This window comes from Squalius cephalus (assembly GCF_949319135.1).
Source record: "Squalius cephalus genome assembly, chromosome: 18".
In the NCBI taxonomy this organism is placed as follows: Eukaryota; Metazoa; Chordata; class Actinopteri; order Cypriniformes; family Leuciscidae; genus Squalius; species Squalius cephalus.
The window spans coordinates 33,909,768-33,928,430 of NC_137139.1; the positions used below are offsets into that span (position 1 = coordinate 33,909,768).

An 18,663-nucleotide genomic window follows, 5' to 3' on the forward strand; every position below is an offset into this window, starting at 1 on the left:
TCTTTAACATAAATTTTAGTGATCTCCGACTGGCGGAGTCGAACATCATTAGTGCCGACATGAATAATGATCTTAGAGAATTTACGATTAGCCAGCACTTTTAAATTTGCTTTGATGTCAGGCGCTCTGGCTCCCGGCAAACATGTGACTATGGTGGCTGGTGTGTTTATTTTCACGTTCTGTGTAATAGAATCGCCAATAACTAGGGCACAATCAACAGGATTCTCAGTGGGTGTTTCACTGAGAGGGGAGAATCTATTTGAAGTTGTAATCGGAACGGAAGAGCGGTGTTTTGTCCCACAACTACAGCGTCTCACCGTCAACCAGTTGCCCTGCTACACGGGCTCTACTTCAGCCGGAACTGAACAATGTAAAGAGTTCACTAAGCTGGTCGCATCCAAAGCAGTATCTAAAGCCCTTACGCCCTTACAATTAACCTTGATTAAAGCTTGGATGCGTGTCTCTAGTTCTGAAATCTTCCCCGTCAGCTTGTCTATCTCCCTGCATTTATCACATGTAAATCCTGTGCTGACGGTGAAGGCTATGCTAAACATGTGGCATGAAGTGCAAGTAACAATAAGAGGAGAAGATGACATGCAGTCATCTTGTGAGACAGCAGTTTCTGACAGGAAGTTCCTCCGCCTCTAACTCTAACCTCACTGAGCCTATAAGCTCCGCCTCTAACTCTAACCTCACTGAGCCTATAAGCTCCGCCTCTAACTGCCAGTCTGAGACCATGTGCTGTAGTTAGATCTATTAGGCTGCAGAAGAAGAAACTAAATACAGAAACTAAATGTGTCACTGGGAGCCATAGTACAGCAAATGTAACTGGTTTTTACAACACCATATTATACAATCATGAAAAGGTATGTATATATAAATTAAAGACAACACAGAAAGGGGTGAAAGTGTATTTTTCAAACAAATAACCCTCTAAATAAACATCTGTAAATACCACGTGTCAGTTTTGTTCAACCCTCTACTGCACACATTTTGATGGTACATGATAAAAATGTGTTCCACATCATTTCTTGTTTCATTTAGGAACATTTTATTGATAAAATATTTTTTCGCTGCCTAATGATTAATTGACATATTGTAAGAAAATGGTCAGAGAGCAATACAAAATCACAAATCTTTTTAAAAAATGTAAAGAAATCTACTAACTATATTTAGAGCTTATATTGTGCACTAATACGTGATAATATGTGATAACGTCCAAACACATTGTTAGCAAAGACATCCTTGAAAAGTACCCCTTAACGCACAACATTGCCCTGAGGCAACAAAAGGAAAAACTAAATGAACTGAATATGCAAAATAAATAAATAAAAACTTCATAAAACCTTCTCTACACCTTCATTCACACACACACATGTTTTTATGTACAGTTCATGTCATTTTAAATAAGATTACTAAAGCAAATAAACTTACTTTCTTCTCACATCAAATCTTCTCAAATCCCCGCTTTCAAATGGTGCTTGACTTTGATAAAATAATTTACCATTCTAATTGGTTGCAATCTTTTATAGAAACATATAGTACTGAACATAGAGCTTAAGAAAACTTTCAGCGCTGTGCTGTAGAGGGTTAATAGACGTGACTTTTACTAGAGAAGTCATCATTCTGATTTTTCATTTGTTCATTCTGCCGCCAATTCAAGTACTTCCTGTTTCTAAAGTCTCTAAAGTGTGACATGACCACAAATAATCAAACTTTGATTTACAGCCACAAAAAAAATACATACAGTACTTTTACCAACAATCTGATGAATCTACTGAACTAGCTCTTACATTTCCATCACTTACCTGTGAGTCAATATCAGATTAGGTCGTTGATTTCAGAGTTTCTGAAATGAAATGCTGTTTGCTGAAGCCTCCTGTTCATATGTTTAGCTTCACTTTCACTTAAGTCTTTACACACTTGCAGCGATGCTATATAATCCAGTCATTTTAAGCCAAAATGGGGCTCCACCTACGACAAATTGCAACAGAAGCAAACTCAACTGATTCTGTATCCTCAATATGTCCTGAGGAAAAAAAAGCCCCAAAGAAACCCATTAGGGGAAAGTTTTGAAAAAGACCCAAATATACCCTATTCATACGCCTAAATTCTCTTTCTCACGTGAATAGGCTAAAATTTTTACCCTTTAGATATCCTTTACCCTATTGATTACTTACATTAAGACAAACAAAAAATGTATTACAAGTTTTTTTTACATTTTTTGGTACATGAGCAAACGGTGCATAATAATGTATGCGCTAATTTGTATAAATAACACAACATATCTAAACATTGGATATAGCCAGGTGAAAATGTCTGTTGAATTTTGTTGACATCTTACAGTAAAAGACTATAGAGACAAACAAATGTCACCATAAGGGGCAGAGATTCAGTCATTCATTCAAGGTCCACTCAACTGTCAATCAACTGTCACTAAGATGTCACTCAGGTAAGAAAGATTTCCTTTTGTTTCTCCTACTAGGATTATTCAACCTACATTAATAAAACATACCTGGTGATCAACTACAATTTACTGGGAACATCTGGATGTGTATTGAGCTGTGGTACAACTATTATTGGTGAAATAATTTCTGCAATAATAATTAATAAAGGCTGGTTTAAAGTAATTCTTCCTGCCCCTATGTATTAAAGGTAGGGTAGGTAATCCTGTTCAGAAACAATTTTTTTTATACTGGGTGAAATGGTCCTTCCATTCTGATAGTAGTCAATACATTATGTGTTCAGAAAAAGGAATGGAAAAAATCTGACCTCTGTAGCAGCTGCAGGACAGTAAAAACTCACTGCCATTCGGTGCGAATGTAAAGAACCAATCAGATGCCTTCATGTCTCGTGCCCGAGCACCACTGCGTGCACAGCCCTGCGTGCACTCATCATCACATGTCACCGTTCCCGGAAATATTCAGCTCACTACACCGAGTAAGCAGGAGTTTGCGGCACAATGGCTGAGAAAATGCAGCAAAAAGTACCAATGCCAGCTTTGCTACTTTGCTAAACTACTTCCTCGGACCTCTTGAACGACCTCCTCTGCTTCGCCCTCGACCCCGGAGTGGACCTGTCCTCGAACCGACGATGCGGTACTTGTCACCGGAGTGTAACGTTAGTCCTCATCAGAGTCAACAATGTTTTCATCATGGAAACTCTTACATGCAAAACACCGTATATGTTATGACTCTTACACGAAATTCACCTTCATCACAGTTTAACTGATGGTAATGGAAAAACGTGTATCAATGCAACCTAGCTTTGCCTTATAAATATAGCTCGTTACCTATAGCCTAAATATAGCTCGTTACCGAATCAAACAAAATATATTTTAAACTTTACCAGTATCGATATGCTAGCTTGATAGTGAGTACTAAAAGCCATCATATTTGTTTATATTCATAGTGATAAAGTTAGGTATTTTATTACATGTGATTCTGACATGATGTCACTGCATGCACTGCGCTCCTTCCTCTCCGCTCGTCTCAGGTAAATAATAAATGCGTCTTCAGCTGAGCCTGAGCGTTTGGCGTCGCGCGTTCATGTGTTTTGGGGGCGTGGCTTTGGAAGGAGCCCAGAAGGGAGGGGGTGGAGTGAATGGAAATAATTAGCTGTGTTTACAACAGTCGTGAGAGGTCTACAGACACTCGATTTTTATACTTTCTTTTTCAGAGTACTTACATTTTAATTATGTATTGGTATATAAAGACAGTTTAAACAAATTTGGAATGTTTTTTTTCTGAACAGGATTACCTACCCTAGCTTTAATGCTCATGGGTCGCCTAAATGGGATTTACCCTCCGGGAAAATCTCCAATTTAATTATAGATATCTCAAACAGATTCTTGACTAGGAAGACCTTTCTTTGGAGATATCTGCATTTAGCTTTGTCACTAGCATTTCAATGTAGATATCTGGAATTAACATTCTGACTAGTCAAAATTCCTTTATAGATACATGCATGCAAATTCACATTTGCTAAACTACACCTTAAACATTTTTTTAACCAATCCTACCTTGGAAACTGTTGGCATCCGCCATTTTGTCTAAGAATTGTATAATAAAAGTCCTGTGTCTTGGAGTTATTATAAACTGCTTTATACAGACGTTATTCAAAAGTATGGAAAATAAAAAGTATCTGGGGCACGTGTAGAAGTGACATATAATATGCAGAGGAGACTCAAGAAGGTTTTCTTCCTATTCTATATTTAAAGTAGGATAATGTTGAGATGTGCTTGCTGTGGATTAAATGTAGCCTTTATTCCCAAACAAACACATTTAAAATCAGTAAGCATTTGTATAGGCCTCAATGCACTGGCGCTCATCACTGAACAGCAAAATATCCCCATCTCGGATCTCTTGTACAATACAATACAATACAATACTCCCACCTTGTGGTTTATTATTGTATTCCACAAATAAACCTGCATCAACACAGAAAGCACAATCCATACATAACAATGTACTAATCAATGTCATTAATTCCACTGAAACTTCTATTAACTTGTAAACTTTTTCAAATCAGCCTTCACTTCACTTGGTCTGCCTTAATTCTGATTTCTGAAGCTCTCTTGACCATCACACGTTTATTTGTACTATTTTTCAAGTTTCTGGTGTATAATTCCATTGTTCTTCACTCATGTCTTTTCAAAATATATAATAAATAAATTCAGACGATCAGTTTACGGTTCTGTCTTTATTGAACATTTCACTCCAGTTGGTCCGTTTTGCAACATGATTCAATTAAAATAACAGCGCTATACACATACATACATGCTGGAGAACTTTTACCACATGAAGGCATTCAGATATTATTTAGTAATTTAGTATTAGTTAGCAATTCATCCAGCAGCTTTTCTCTCCTTGATAACAAAAGCAGTAAACCCGAATAAGTTGGCAAAACTCAAAAAATGTAAGGCAATCAGCTGCCCTTTATTTTTTTTAAGTTTAGAAATTCAAAGTTTAAGTAAGCAGAACTGGCAGATTTTTATTTTGTACTTATATATTTTAATTGTTCTTAACTTGAAATGTTTGAGTATACAAATTCATACATTTAACTTAAAACCTTCATGCAATCTCAGTGTGAATAATTTTATTAGTATAAGCTTAGCTAGCTTTAACAAGCTACTTTGCTAGCATACTAGTTTGTAAACATGTTAATAGTGTGTTATACAGAAGCACTTGCTGTATGAGTGCAGCAATGTAAAGGTTTTCTTTGCTCTCAAATCAAGCCGTATGCACCACTTGTCACCATGATGGTAACTATCCTAAAACCAACATTAACAGAAATTCTTCTAAATTAGCATAACAAAACATTAATCATTACTAAATCTCCCACTTAACATTAATCTTGCACAAAAAAAACAAAAGAAAAAAACATTATATTACACTTAATTTTAGCATTTACTCTCCCTTTCGAGTGCCATCAGCAAAGCATGCTGGGAAATAGAGATCACAGCCGTTTCCATTAAACTTAAGATTGTCTAAATTAAAATAAATAATTTCATAAAACTAAAAACAATGAAACAGTTCAGTTTACTTAAAATATATCAGTTCTGTGAACTTGAAAGAAAAAGAAAGTGCTAAATACTCATAAAAGTTCATTTGACTGAACTAACTAGTTTAATTTAAGTTTGTGCTACTCAAACCAATTAATTATTTTGAGCGTTAGGGTTTACAGTGACATTTTTGACCACACACGAAATTGCAGATCGTGTGGATTCTTATGGAAATGACTGGAATTCACCAGTGAAAATTCACAGAACAACAGCTCATTTTACTGCACCTTAACTCTGTTATAATGGAAAATGTTTTCTGCATGTTGTGACATATTAGGAATACTGTTTCCGGGTCGAAGCCTCTACTTCTACTTCCTCTATCTTGTTTCTAGTGAGAATACTCAACAACCATATGAGCACTGTTGATTCAAGTCACACATTTAACCTCTTCAAAAGCCATAGTGTACATTACAGTCTCCAGTCTCATGGCATCCCAGACTTTAATATTTTACGATTCAAAATAGCTGAATAACTAACCATCTGAGATTTCGGTATAGAGGTCAAAGTTAGGATCATAATTTTCAGTAATATTACAGCACAATGAGTGTATATTAGCATTGTCTGTTTGCATCTGATAGAGCTTTTGGATTTGGAAACAGTGACGTCAGACTTAACAAGCTTAACAAAACTTAAGTTAAGTGAAGATGCACATTTTTAATTAGGATAGTCAAAATGTTAATGTCAATTATTTTTTACATTGATTTATTACATGGAACATGTGTTTCCATTCATTTTGTTGAGATGTCTTTTCTTGTATAGCCTATTGTATATACATGGTTGATTATTCACGTTGCTTATGTATTATACTATTTTTGTGTATTCTATTCATTGATATTAATCTATTACTAGCTTTTTTCCCCCAAGTGCATGGAAGTGTATGTATTCAAATGGATCTAAAATATGTAATAAACCATTATTATTTTTGTATTTTGGTTCAGTTTGTTTATTATAATAGAAGTTAATGGTAACCATAGTAACAACATGAAATTAATAAGTAAATAAAACCGGTTCCACACACTAATATAAGAGTTCCTCGGGAAACCTGTGTGGTTCCTCAGAGAACCGACCCTTTAAAGCGTGTCTAGAGGATCTACAGACGGTTCCGCCGGTGAAGTGAAGAACCCCAAAAGTTCCTCCAGGCACCTTTAATTTTTACAGTGGAAGGTTACAACTATTTATGATTAATAAATTGTTAACAAAGCATAATCTAACTCTTTATATATGAGCAAATTAAACACTTATTAAAGTGACAATGAATGAAGAACTCACTATTTGTATATAGTTTATTAATGTATTAACTACAGTTTATAAACTATTAATTAACTATAAACTAATAGTTTGTAAATGATTTAAGTGCTTTATTACTGTATTATTATAAATTATTATGGTAAAAACTACATGATTTATTTTTGGTTTTCATTTACATATTCTAATCCATTAAAGGTGAGACAGGAGTGATGATCAGTGGGTTTGAGTTTTTACCTTCATCATTATCGCATGGGCAGAAATATGGATAGAGTTTGTCAGTGAAAGTCTGACCAGTGAAAGAGTAGATATGAGATCTGGACTCCACGTCATAAAAAGAGACCAGACCCTCCTCATAATCCACAAACACACCAACCTTCTCAGGATTCACTCTCAGAGATAAACAGACAAATGGATGTTCGCAAGCTACATATTGATTCTCATTCCTCAGAGCCACAGTCCAGACTCCATCCTCTGGACTCAGTGGGATTGTCTTCTTCTTCCTGTTAATGGACTCTCTGATCACTCCTAAAATCCACTCAGTCTTTCCCTTCACCTGCACCTCATAGTAAAATCTCCCTGAACTAAATCCCTGCTTTGCCAGAACACAAAGACCCTTATCAAATCTCTTTGGGTTTTTTGGGACGTCCTGCTCAATGTCTCCATCACTGACTTGTTTTCCATCATCAGACAGGATGAGATATGATTCCGCTGTATCAGGATCCAGAGTCACATCCACTGAGAGAGATCAGACATTATCAATCAACTTCAGAACAAACATTTTCAGATGTACAGTATATAATACAGATTAACACAGTATTGTGAGTGTATTGAAGAAAATGGTGTCAGTCACACTGTACCTGCAAACTTCTGCACAAACTTCAACCCTGTGGACACAGATGACAATATAATGAATTATTTATAGCAATAATTTCAGGTTAACAGTGAGTTTCTATCCACTGGCAGCATCAGTGGCATGAGAACATTTCACTAATAAAACCAAGAGAGACATTTTCCTCATTTCTTAAGGAAACTTAAGCAATTTTGAGGCTTGAATTGATGAACCGATTAAGCTGATTAAATTAAGGAAAGAAGGCTACCTATTTATTTTTAGAGAATTAGTTCAATTATGCAGTTTGATTTAGAGACACCATTGTTAGTTCCCAGCATACTTTGCACATGGCTGGAAATGGAGAGTAAATATTGAAATTAAGTTTTATTTATATATATATATATTTATTTTATGTTTAATGTTCAGTTATGTTTGACATGTGAAAGAGTTTCTGTTATGTTGATGTTTTGATCGTTTCCATTGAAGAGTAGAGCTTATGGATAGGTTATGAATAACTGCATGTACTAATAATATGTTGCTTTGTTCAATAAGCAATAGCTTTGCTAATACCAGTGCAGTAACAAGTTTGTGTATTGTGCTGTGCTGGGCAGATACAGTCTTGTTCAACATAACTTAAAGTCAAGTCACCTTCATTTATATAACACTTTTTACAATACAGATTGTTTCAAAGCAGCTTTACAGAGATAACAGTAAAATAATGCAACAAAATTTGTTTCTAGAAGAAAATAGCATCACAGTCCAGATCATTGAACTTACTCAGTTCATCAAAAGCCAATGGTGGCAATGAACCAAAACTTCATCAGTGACAGAATGTAGAAAAAAAAGAAAAAAAACCTTGGGAGAAAAAATCCATCAGGGTCAAAAAATCACACACTTTTGAAAATCAACTTAAATAAATAAATAAAACACACATTTCAGAAAGAAAATATTAAATTCATTGTGTCATAATTTAGGAGATTTTACATTATTTATTCAGGTAGATTTCATTAAAGAAATCAAGCCTTAAAAACTACAAAAAAAATCATGTGTAATATTGTTACCATAATTTTAAAGGGATAGTTTTTTTAATATAACTCTGAATGTATTCATCTGACAGAAGAATGTCATATACACCTAGGATGACTTGAGAGTGAGTAAATCATGGGCTAATTTTCATGTTTGGGTGAACTATTCCTTTAATGTCCAATAAAAACAGGTCATTTCCGTTCAGTCAAAATCATACACTTTTGAGAGTCAACTTAAATTAAAATAGCACATTTCACACAAAAAATATTCAATTCATTGTGTCATATACTATATAATTTAGATTTTACATGATTTATTCAGGTAGAATTTATTAAAGAAATCAAGCCTTAAATCAAGCCTTAACTCAAAATATCATGTGTAATATTGTTACTATAATTTTTTTTTAAATAACATGTAACATATTTTACAGTGATTTGTATTAGTGTTTGTTCATGAATAGTCACATCATATCACTTACATGTCTCTAAAGTAAGTTAAAGTAATACTGCAATAACTGGTTATAACAGTTAAAAATTGGATATAACTTTAAATACTCTACGTTTAGTACGTGATTTTATCATACCAGTCTAATGCTAACATGGCAAGTTTAAGTTATGTTATGATTATATTTTTCAAACAGTGTGATCTTTTGCCGACTGAGACAAAATAATTGTGGTGATCAACTTTTTATTCAACCCATAATATTCCCTGAAAAACGTAATTTCTAAGTTAATAGCAAAAAAATCTATACGCTGTATTTGATATTCACATACCAGTTTGACTGAGTTTTTCATTCAGTGTCTCACCTAGAGTTTTCTTCAGTTCAGTCAGAGCTCTATACAGAGAGTTCACATTCACATCAGAGTCAATCCTGATCTCAGTCCAGTTCTTGGTGTGTGGACGAGTGTTCAGGGATGAGCTCATCTACAGCAGGAGAGAGAGAGGACTGTTAAATATGATCATTATTTTTAAAGCAGTTCAATATGTTTTACACAGGAGCTTTCTAACACAGCTGAGGCAAAACCTCTGTATGGATATGGATGGATATTACCATACTTCCTATAGTTGATTGATCACTTTAAAAATTGCTAATATAATCTGTATTAAAACCTTTCCGAAATATTTAAATATGCAAATGAGTTAAAGGTTTGTAATGAGGGTTTTTAAAAAAAAAAAATTTTTAATTCTCACTACATAAATCATACTGTCAACAGACAGAAAAAAAAAAGAATTTTTTTCACCATGTTTTTAGGAATAAAATGTTCTATAAATCAAAACTTGTACTTTGAAACCCGTTTTCAAAATGTTGCGTTTTTAGGCATCCAAAAACGCTTATCATATAAACGAACGACCAAAACGCATAAAAAGTTTTATGTTTTTTGTTGAAACTGGTGCTGTTTAAACAGTCCCTAAGACTAAACTGAACTGAAGCACAAGAAACAAAACATACGTATTTTTAAAACATACGCACAGAATGTAACGTCATATTGTGACCGTTGCTGCTGTTACGAACCGCTCTGAGACACAAGGGTAGAGGATCCAAATGCAGCTTTTATTAAAGGGGTCATCCAGAATCGTAATCCAACAAGCAGAGGGTCAAGCACAGGAAGACAGTCCAAACAAACAAACAAACAAACACAGGCAGGGGTCAGAGGCACAAGAGTAATCCACGGGACAGCCAAGAAATACAAAAAACCAAGAGACAAGAAAACCAGGGAAAACGCTCAGAAGTGCAGTGCAACAACATACAAAACTTTGCAGTGAGTGAAGGGGTGAACCAGGCTTATATGGGGTGAACTAAACAAGAAGATGAGATACAGGTGAATGTGATAATGAGTGCTGATGAGTCCAGGCAGAGAATGATGGGAGATGTAGTCTGTGAGTGAACATGAGAGTCTGGTGTGGAGTGCCCTCTGGTGGCTCTCAAGGGCACTCCAGCTGCTGACCGTTACATAGCCCCCCCTTTAAGGAGCGGATTCCAGACGCTCAGAAAAACAGTCCAGGAGTGTGGTGGAGCAGAGGATGACCCGGGGGCGGGATGTAGGGTCAGGCCCGTGAAGTGGAAGAGGACCTGGAGACTGCGGCAAGACGGGAGGCCAGGGCGGATCAGGCTGTGCAGGCGACCAGGGCGGAGCAGGCAGTGCAGGCGACTAGGGCGGAGCAGGCAGTGCAGGCGACTAGGGCGAAGCAGGCAGTGCAGGCGACCAGGGCGTAGCAGGCAGTGCAGGCGACCAGGGCGAAGCAGGCTGTGCAGGCGACCAGGGCGAAGCAGGCAGTGCAGGCGACCAGGGAGGAGACGACCCTTCAGGCGGACAGGGTGGAGACGACCCTATAAGAGGCCAGGGAGGAGACGAACCTTCAGGCGGCCAGGGTGGAGACGACCCTTCAGGCGTCCAGGGTGGAGACGACCCCTCAGGCGTCCAGGGTGGAGACGACCCTTCAGGCGGCCAGGGCGGAGACGACCCCTCAGGCGTCCAGGGTGGAGCAGACGACCCTTCAGGCGGCCAGGGAGGAGACGACCCTTCAGCCGGCCAGGGCGGAGACGACCCTTCAGGAGGCCAGGGCGGAGACAACCCTGCAGGTGACCATGGCACAGGAACAGACACCGGCTCAGGAACAGACACCGTGGCAGCAGCTATCTCTGCTGAGGGCTCAGGTTCAGGCGTGTCGGCGGCCATCTCTGCTGAGGGCTCAGGTGACGTGGCCATCTCGTCCGGAGACACTGGCTCGGCGGCGGCCATCTTGTCCGAAGACACTGACTCGGCAGAGACCATCATGTCCTGAGACACTGGCTCGGCAGCAGCCATCTTGTCCGGAGACACTGGCTCGGCGGAGACCATCTTGTCCTGAGACTTTGGTTCGGTGGCAGCGACGGCCATCTTGTCCGGAGACACTGGCTCGGTGGAGACCATCTTGTCCTGAGACACTGGTTCGGCGGCGGCGGCCATCTTGTCCGGAGACACTGGCTCAGCGTGCGTGACGTGAACAGTCTCTGGATCGGCAGAAGTGACGTGAACAGTCTCTGGATTGGCAGACGTGACGTGAAAAGTCTCTGGATCGGCAGACGTGACGTGAACAGTCTCTGGTTCGGCAGACGTGACGTGAAAAGTCTCTGGATCGGCAGAAGTAACGTGAACAGTCTCTGGATCGGCAGACGTGATGTCGTGAAGCTCTGGCTCGGCAGGACTGACGTGAAGCTCTGGCTCGGCAGGACTGACGTGAAGAGATTCAGGAACGGTGACCATCTTAGGATATGGCCCTGGAACGGTGGTCCTCTTGGCAGTACGTGCTGACATCAGCGGTGGATCTGTCACGTTGGAAATAAGTCCTGGATGCCCATAAACCGATCCGGTGGTAGGCTTTATGTTTGGCGTGACGTGAAGATCAGGCTGAGGGGATACTGCTGGTTCACGGAGCTCCTTCTCCTCCACGCCCACAATAAACGATGAACCGCTCAACAACAGGGCCAGATCTATATATTGTTCTAATGTCCCGTGAGAATCATGGTCGGGCATCAATGACCGGAGCGGTTCAGATAATCCTCTGCGGAAAAAGATCATTAAGCACTCGGTGCTCATTAGCGTGAGATGTGCCAGTTTAATCAAATCTGCGACGTAGTCTTCGATGGACCGATTCTCCTGACAGAGACAAATGATTTTGACGTCTGGACACATGGTTGGCATGGCTGCTGGATCTCGGTGCGGCAAAGATTTCTGTCACAAACCTCTTTGAGACACGGGGGTAGAGGATCCAAATGCAGCTTTTATTAAAGGGGATAAAAGAATCGTAATCCAACAAGCAGAGGGTCAAGCACAGGAAGACAGTCCAAACAAACAAACAAAACAAAACAAAACAGGCAGGGGTCAGAGGCACAAGAGTAATCCACGGGACAGGCAAGAAATCCAAAAAACCAAGAGACAAGAAAACCAGGGAAAACGCTCAGAAGTGCAGTGCAACAACATACAAAACTTTGCAGTGAGTGAAGGGGTGAACCAGGCTTATATGGGGTGAACTAAACAAGAAGATGAGATACAGGTGAATGTGATAATGAGTGCTGATGAGTCCAGGCAGAGAATGATGGGAGATGTAGTCTGTGAGTGAACATGAGAGTCTGGTGTGGAGTGCCCTCTGGTGGCTCTCAAGGGCACTCCAGCTGCTGACCGTTACATAGCCCCCCCTTTAAGGAGCGGATTCACAGCTGCAGTGTGTGTAGAAAGAATTAATCCGCTTTACTCCTGAGCGCAACTACACCATTAGTGTTGTGTAAGGTTGGCACTAGGCAGGTTTTTTGTGTTCATCTCTATTTCCTGTCGCTTTGCAGCCTCTTTTATTGTATATGACAGTGTAAACAGCTCAAACACCCTTTTATTTAAAGGCTTAATTTATGTCCCGTAGACTAGAGCCCTGCTGTGTTTTTAATCCCGCTCCCGCCGAATTTCTGTCCAGTACTGCCCGCTCCCGCAACGCGTGTTCCACTCCCGCCCACACCCGCAATATCTTTATTTTTATTAATTCTATCACCTGTTAAAACAACTATAAGGCTAGTGGAGTTGGATTTGAACATGCGTAACAGCACACACACACATCTAAAACAAAACAGTTAGGACAGTTCACCCTAAAACGAAACTTAATTCACCCTGGTCTGGTGTTCTAGTGCTGTTTGTCCTTCTTTGTTTTATAACCACAAAAGTAGAATTTTGAATGAATCACTTGGCCTAGCCTACTACAGAATGCTATGGAGAAAGAGTTGCTGATCGACTGCATGGATTTCATTTGTTGACTCCTTTTCTCCTTTTCAAGTTTTATAGACTTGATATTGTTTCTTATTCAAAAGTTGTGAGCCCCAACCCCATCCCCCATCCGTCATGTTTGGTTTCATTTGAATTGTCTCTGTGCGATTGGTACAGTGGTCACATGTCCAGAGAAATAAACCAAAAGCTACAAGTTAGAGAGTTTAGAAATACTTTGCTTACGGTGGAGGCATGGATGAAGGAACATCACCTGCAGCTCAACCTGGCAAAGACTGAGCTTCTCGTCCTCCCTGCCAATCCATCTCTACAACACGACTTCACTATCCAGCTAGATTCATCATCAATCACCCCATCAAGGTCGGTCAGAAATGTTGGAGTAATACTGGATGACCAGCTGACCTTCACAGATCACATTTCAAAGAGAGCTCAATCATGCAGGTTTGCACTGCACAACGTCAGGAAGATCAGGCCTTTCCTAAAGGCGGGCATACACTGTGCGATTTTCGTCCGATTTTGAGCCGAATTCTGACTCGGGCGACTCTTTTTCGGGTCGGGCCGATTTTCAGCTTTGTCGTGCGTCGTTTGTCGTGCAGTGTTCGTGCAGTGTACAGGGGGAAACGAGAGGCGATTAACCTCTCACGACCGGCAATCGGATGGTCGGATGAATTTCTGGCATGTTAGAAATTTTGGTCGCTCCTCGTGACAATATCGCACAGTTGAAGGAGAGCTACGAACCGATTGCCCTAAACGCAGTGTTTTTTCCCTCACTGCGCCTGCGCGAAAACAGTTTCATCTGCAGCAACAACAAAAAAAAAAAAAAAAAAAAAAAAAAGAAAGAAAAGGGAGATATGCCTATTTAAGTTCTGTAGTTCAAAGCTACAAATTACTGTTGCTTACCTCCAGTTCGTGTTGCAAAATGGATTAACCATTACCCACTTCTTCCAAGCCACCTGCGATGTAGGCTACACTTTGCCTCTTTTATTGTTAAAAAATGTTTTTGAAATAAAGCTGTTTTTAATTTTCATTGATGAATTCTTGCAGTGGTCGGACATAGACTGTTAATAATTAATTATATGTAGCCTATATAATTCATTGTAATCGACCTAAATGTTTTAGACAATTTTCAATGAGGAGAACTAAGCTTCTATGTAATATTTTATTATCCTCACAGCGCGTTGGTTATGCGGTGATGCGCTATGAAATTGTTGCGTGGCAATTTAATTATAATAGCCTATCACTTTAATAATAAAAGTAGCCTAGGCCTTCCCTAATAATAATAATAATAATAATACAATAATACTAGTCTACTAATAATTTAATATATAAATTGGAAATGCTAAATCTTCTTGATATTGATAGCTGATGCTTGTTTTGACAATATCTCTGGATAGGCTGATATCGTCCATAGGCACAACCCGGCACGAGGATTTATCTCGCTGATTCGCGCATATTTCACACGTATAGTGTGAGCAGTCAAGTCGCAGCTCGACGTTCGGACCGTACAGTGTGAGCACATAAATCCTGAGCTTTGGCTTTACATCGCATGCGATATACTTGTTCAGTGTGAGTAGGTTCCTTGCTGAAATCGCACAGACATTGCACAGTGTATGCCCGCCTAAACTGAGCATGCAACACAACTTCTCGTCCAGGCCCTGGTCATTTCTAGGCTTGACTACTGCAATGCTCTTCTGGCTGGACTTCCATCATGTGCAACTAAACCTCTACAAATGATTCAGAATGCTGCAGCTTGTCTTGTCTTCAACGAGCCCAAGAGGGCCCATGTCACTCCTCTGTTCATCTCTCTGCACTGGCTACCTCTCGCTGCTCGCATCAAGTTCAAGGCATTGACGCTTGCTTACAGATCTATCACAGGCTCAGCTCCCTCCTACTTTCACTCACTCCTACGAGCCTACATCCCTACCAGAAGCCTATGATCGGTCAACGAGCTACGTCTCGTTTTTCCATCACAGAAAGCCACAAAATCACTTTCCAGAACATTCTCATTCACAGTTCCATGCTGGTGGAATGCTCTTCCCACCCTATTCCGGAATGCAGAATCCCTGACAACTTTCAAAAGACAGCTGAAAACCCATCTCTTCCGTGAGCACTTAACCTCATAAAAAAAAAAAAAAATGAAAAAAAAATCTCCTTTTTCCTTTTTCCTTTAAATCCTCGCTTATCAGGCTTATGCTACTCTGAACAATGCCTGAACTTCGAATTTTGAGCACTTCTTGCGTTGTTTCTTGCCTCTTCACAATGACTCACTTAATTTAGTCCTAATTTGTAAGTCGCTTTGGACAAAAGCGTCTGCTAAATGACTAAATGTAAATGTAAATGTAAATGCATATCATTGTTTTTAAATGTATTTTTTGCTAGGATAGTTAGAGAGTGAACAGAAAGTGAAAGTGAAAGGGGGATCGGAAACGACCATGAGTCAGGATATGAACTCGGGTTGATCGAAGCACAAACCTTTCTCACCTCTACTGAGTGTTGGATCTCTTGAATCTTATTCATTCTGACCTGGATCATCTGATGAACGTCTGTCTGTGTCTGAACCAGCTGTATGACATACAGAGAAACATTTATCACTGAATATAGCTTTCCATCTTCTTATTTATTTATTTTAAAACCATTTAACGATCAAATGAATTCAAAATTATAGTTTGAATCTTTTAGTCCATGTCTGACTGTTTTGAGAGTGACAAAATCAGCTTTTATCAGATGTAATGAAAGGTTCTTCAACATGTCAGACACAGGAAAGAAAATGTCTAGGTTACTAATGTAACCCCCATTCCCTGAAGGAAGGAAAGGAGAGGTTACGTTGGATTGAACTGATGTATTGCGATCTCGCATTAGAGCCCAATCACCTTTGAGTAGTAACAGAACAAGCCAATGTGAGATTTGCATTGCAATCCATTCCCCGCTTCTGGGTATATAAGGCATTGCATGCAAACTCTGACATTAAGTTTTCTGCTGAGAAGCAGAGACGGGGTCCCGGCCGTTTCAGCGAAGGTTACAGGAGTTGCCTTACATTAGTAACCTAGACGTTCCCTATCAGTCACATTCGATGTTCCCAGTCATCCAGCCGCGGGACATGGTTGGAGGATTCCACTCGACATCCGGTCCTCTGCTGGAGCCCCGCATGAGATGCTGGGTCCCCCATGGGAGAGTCACACCAACAAAGGAACAACTCACTCACTGAACGATGATTGAAGAGCAGAGTGAAACAACATCTGCTCTGCTCTGAAGCAAAAGCTTAATGTGTGAGTTTGCACACTGCCTTATATAACTGGAAGCGGTAAGTGGCTTGAGATGCAAATCTCTTTCGCCAGTGTGCATTGGTTTGTTCTGTTACCACTCTATGGTGATTGGGCTCTCAGGCGAGATCCCTATACGTCAGTTCAGTACGATGCAACGTCGAACGTGACAGACTGATAGGGAACTGCATTTCACGGGGTGTTTAAAGTGTTTTGTGTTTAACTCTTGCCTTCTTCTCTCGACTCTCCTCCTCTATAGGAACAGTGTTGTGAGTCCTGTGTTCTCCTTCAGTGCAGAACAGACAAACACACGTCTGATCATCTCTGCAGAACAGCTCCAGAGGTCTCTCGTGTTTCTGGCATATATAATCCTCCAGATTTTCCACAGGATTGATCAGTGTGTGTTTCTTTAGACATGGCATACTGTGATGAGGCTCCAGATGAGTCTCACAGTAAGAGCTTGGACACGTCAGGCAGGTCTTCACTGCTTTCTGCTTTCTTCCATCACAGAAGTCACATAACACCTCAGATTCTCCTGGATTGAGCTTCTCCTTAAAGTGTTGCACAACCTCTCTGAATGTTGTATTAATCTTGAGCTTAGGTCTTCTGCTGAATTTTTCTTTACAGAGTGGACAGAAGCAGGTCCGTGAGTTTGGCCAGCACCTGCTCAGGCAGGTTCTGCAGAAGTTGTGTCCACATGGAGTGGAGACTGGATCAGTGAACACTTCCAGACAGATGGAGCACTGGAGCTCCTCATTTAGTGCTGGACCACTGGAGGATGCCATGGCTGAAAAGATAAGTAATGACGACAATATATCATCTGCATTGCTGAAAAGAGCAAGTAATGTTCACTGAGTAATTTAGTTTGTGTTCTAAAATGTATGTTGCATGGTTAAAAATGAACATAACTAAAATCTGTTATAACAACTTAAACTATGAACCACTGTCAAGCAGTCAAAGCAGCCATGCGTGCCATAAACTGGCGTATATGAGTCAGCAGTTTCTGACAGGAAGTTTCTTCACCACTAACTCTAACCTCACTGAGCCTATAAGCTCCGCCTCTAACTCTAACCTCACTGAGCCTATAAGCTCCGCCTCTGACTGCCAGTCTGAGACCATGTGCTGTAGTTAGATCTATTAGGCCGCAGAAGAAGAATCTAAATACAGAAACTAAATGTGTCACTGGGAGCCATAGTTAGGGCTGTGCCGGTAAACTTAACAACCGCACCACCGCTGTGGCTGAGTAGCACCGGCGGTGGTCCGCCAAAACATATTTTTTGTATGTGAATGCTGTTTTACATTAATATTATGAGACGAGTGAAGCACAAAGCTTTGTTTACAAAAGAAATAATAGGTTAGCAATTAAATGTTACATCGCAGCCATGGAAACATTGGGATTCATGACGAATAAGAGATTTGTGAGTGAGCCCATAAATTTAAGCTTTGTCGGCTTGAATTCTGGTTTGCGATCTGGTCACCCAATTATCAGCGAATTTAACAATATTCCATTAGTTATTCCATATAGTAAGCTTGAATTGTCTACTTTTAAACAAAACAATTCAAAACGAAAAGAAACCGACTAGCTATAGCCTACTCTCTGCTTATGTAGGCTAATCCGTATGAAATGTGTATTTCTCTCTATAGACGCGTTCACTGCGAAGATGACGAGTCAGCATCGTCAACTTAATCTTTGCAACCGACACTGACACAAGAATACTAGTTTATTAATAAACAATTAAAATGTCTCCTTGCTATATTTGACACATTCATAATCATTACTTTTGCCGGTTCTTTGTGACAGCTGTTATGTGCGTTATTGGCAGCGTCACCCTCTGGTTAACGCGTCACCATTTACGTGGTAAATGAAAACTCTCAAGTGGAAAAGCGTGAAAGCTGAGGTATGGCTGTCTACGTCCTGACGCAGAGCAACCCGGTACACTACAACAACAGCTGCGCAAACGTTTCTATGGTAACAGCGAGTTGGACCAA

The 18,663-nt window shown here is 39.9% G+C and overlaps 1 protein-coding gene across 1 annotated transcript; it reads right to left on the reverse strand.

The window, feature by feature from the left end:
- Positions 1 to 6,925: 6,925 nt before the first annotated feature.
- Positions 6,926 to 17,459, reverse strand: LOC307146308 (E3 ubiquitin-protein ligase TRIM39-like; the record flags this gene model as incomplete). The annotated part of the gene is made up of 6 exons (XM_079850206.1): positions 6,926 to 7,546; positions 7,669 to 7,695; positions 9,473 to 9,590; positions 11,885 to 12,304; positions 15,896 to 15,976; positions 16,905 to 17,459. The coding sequence occupies 6 exons, from the start codon at positions 17,457 to 17,459 to the stop codon at positions 6,993 to 6,995; spliced, it is 1,755 nt and encodes a 584-aa protein (XP_079706332.1). The 3' UTR covers positions 6,926 to 6,992.
- Between the last annotated feature and the right edge of the window lie 1,204 nt (positions 17,460 to 18,663).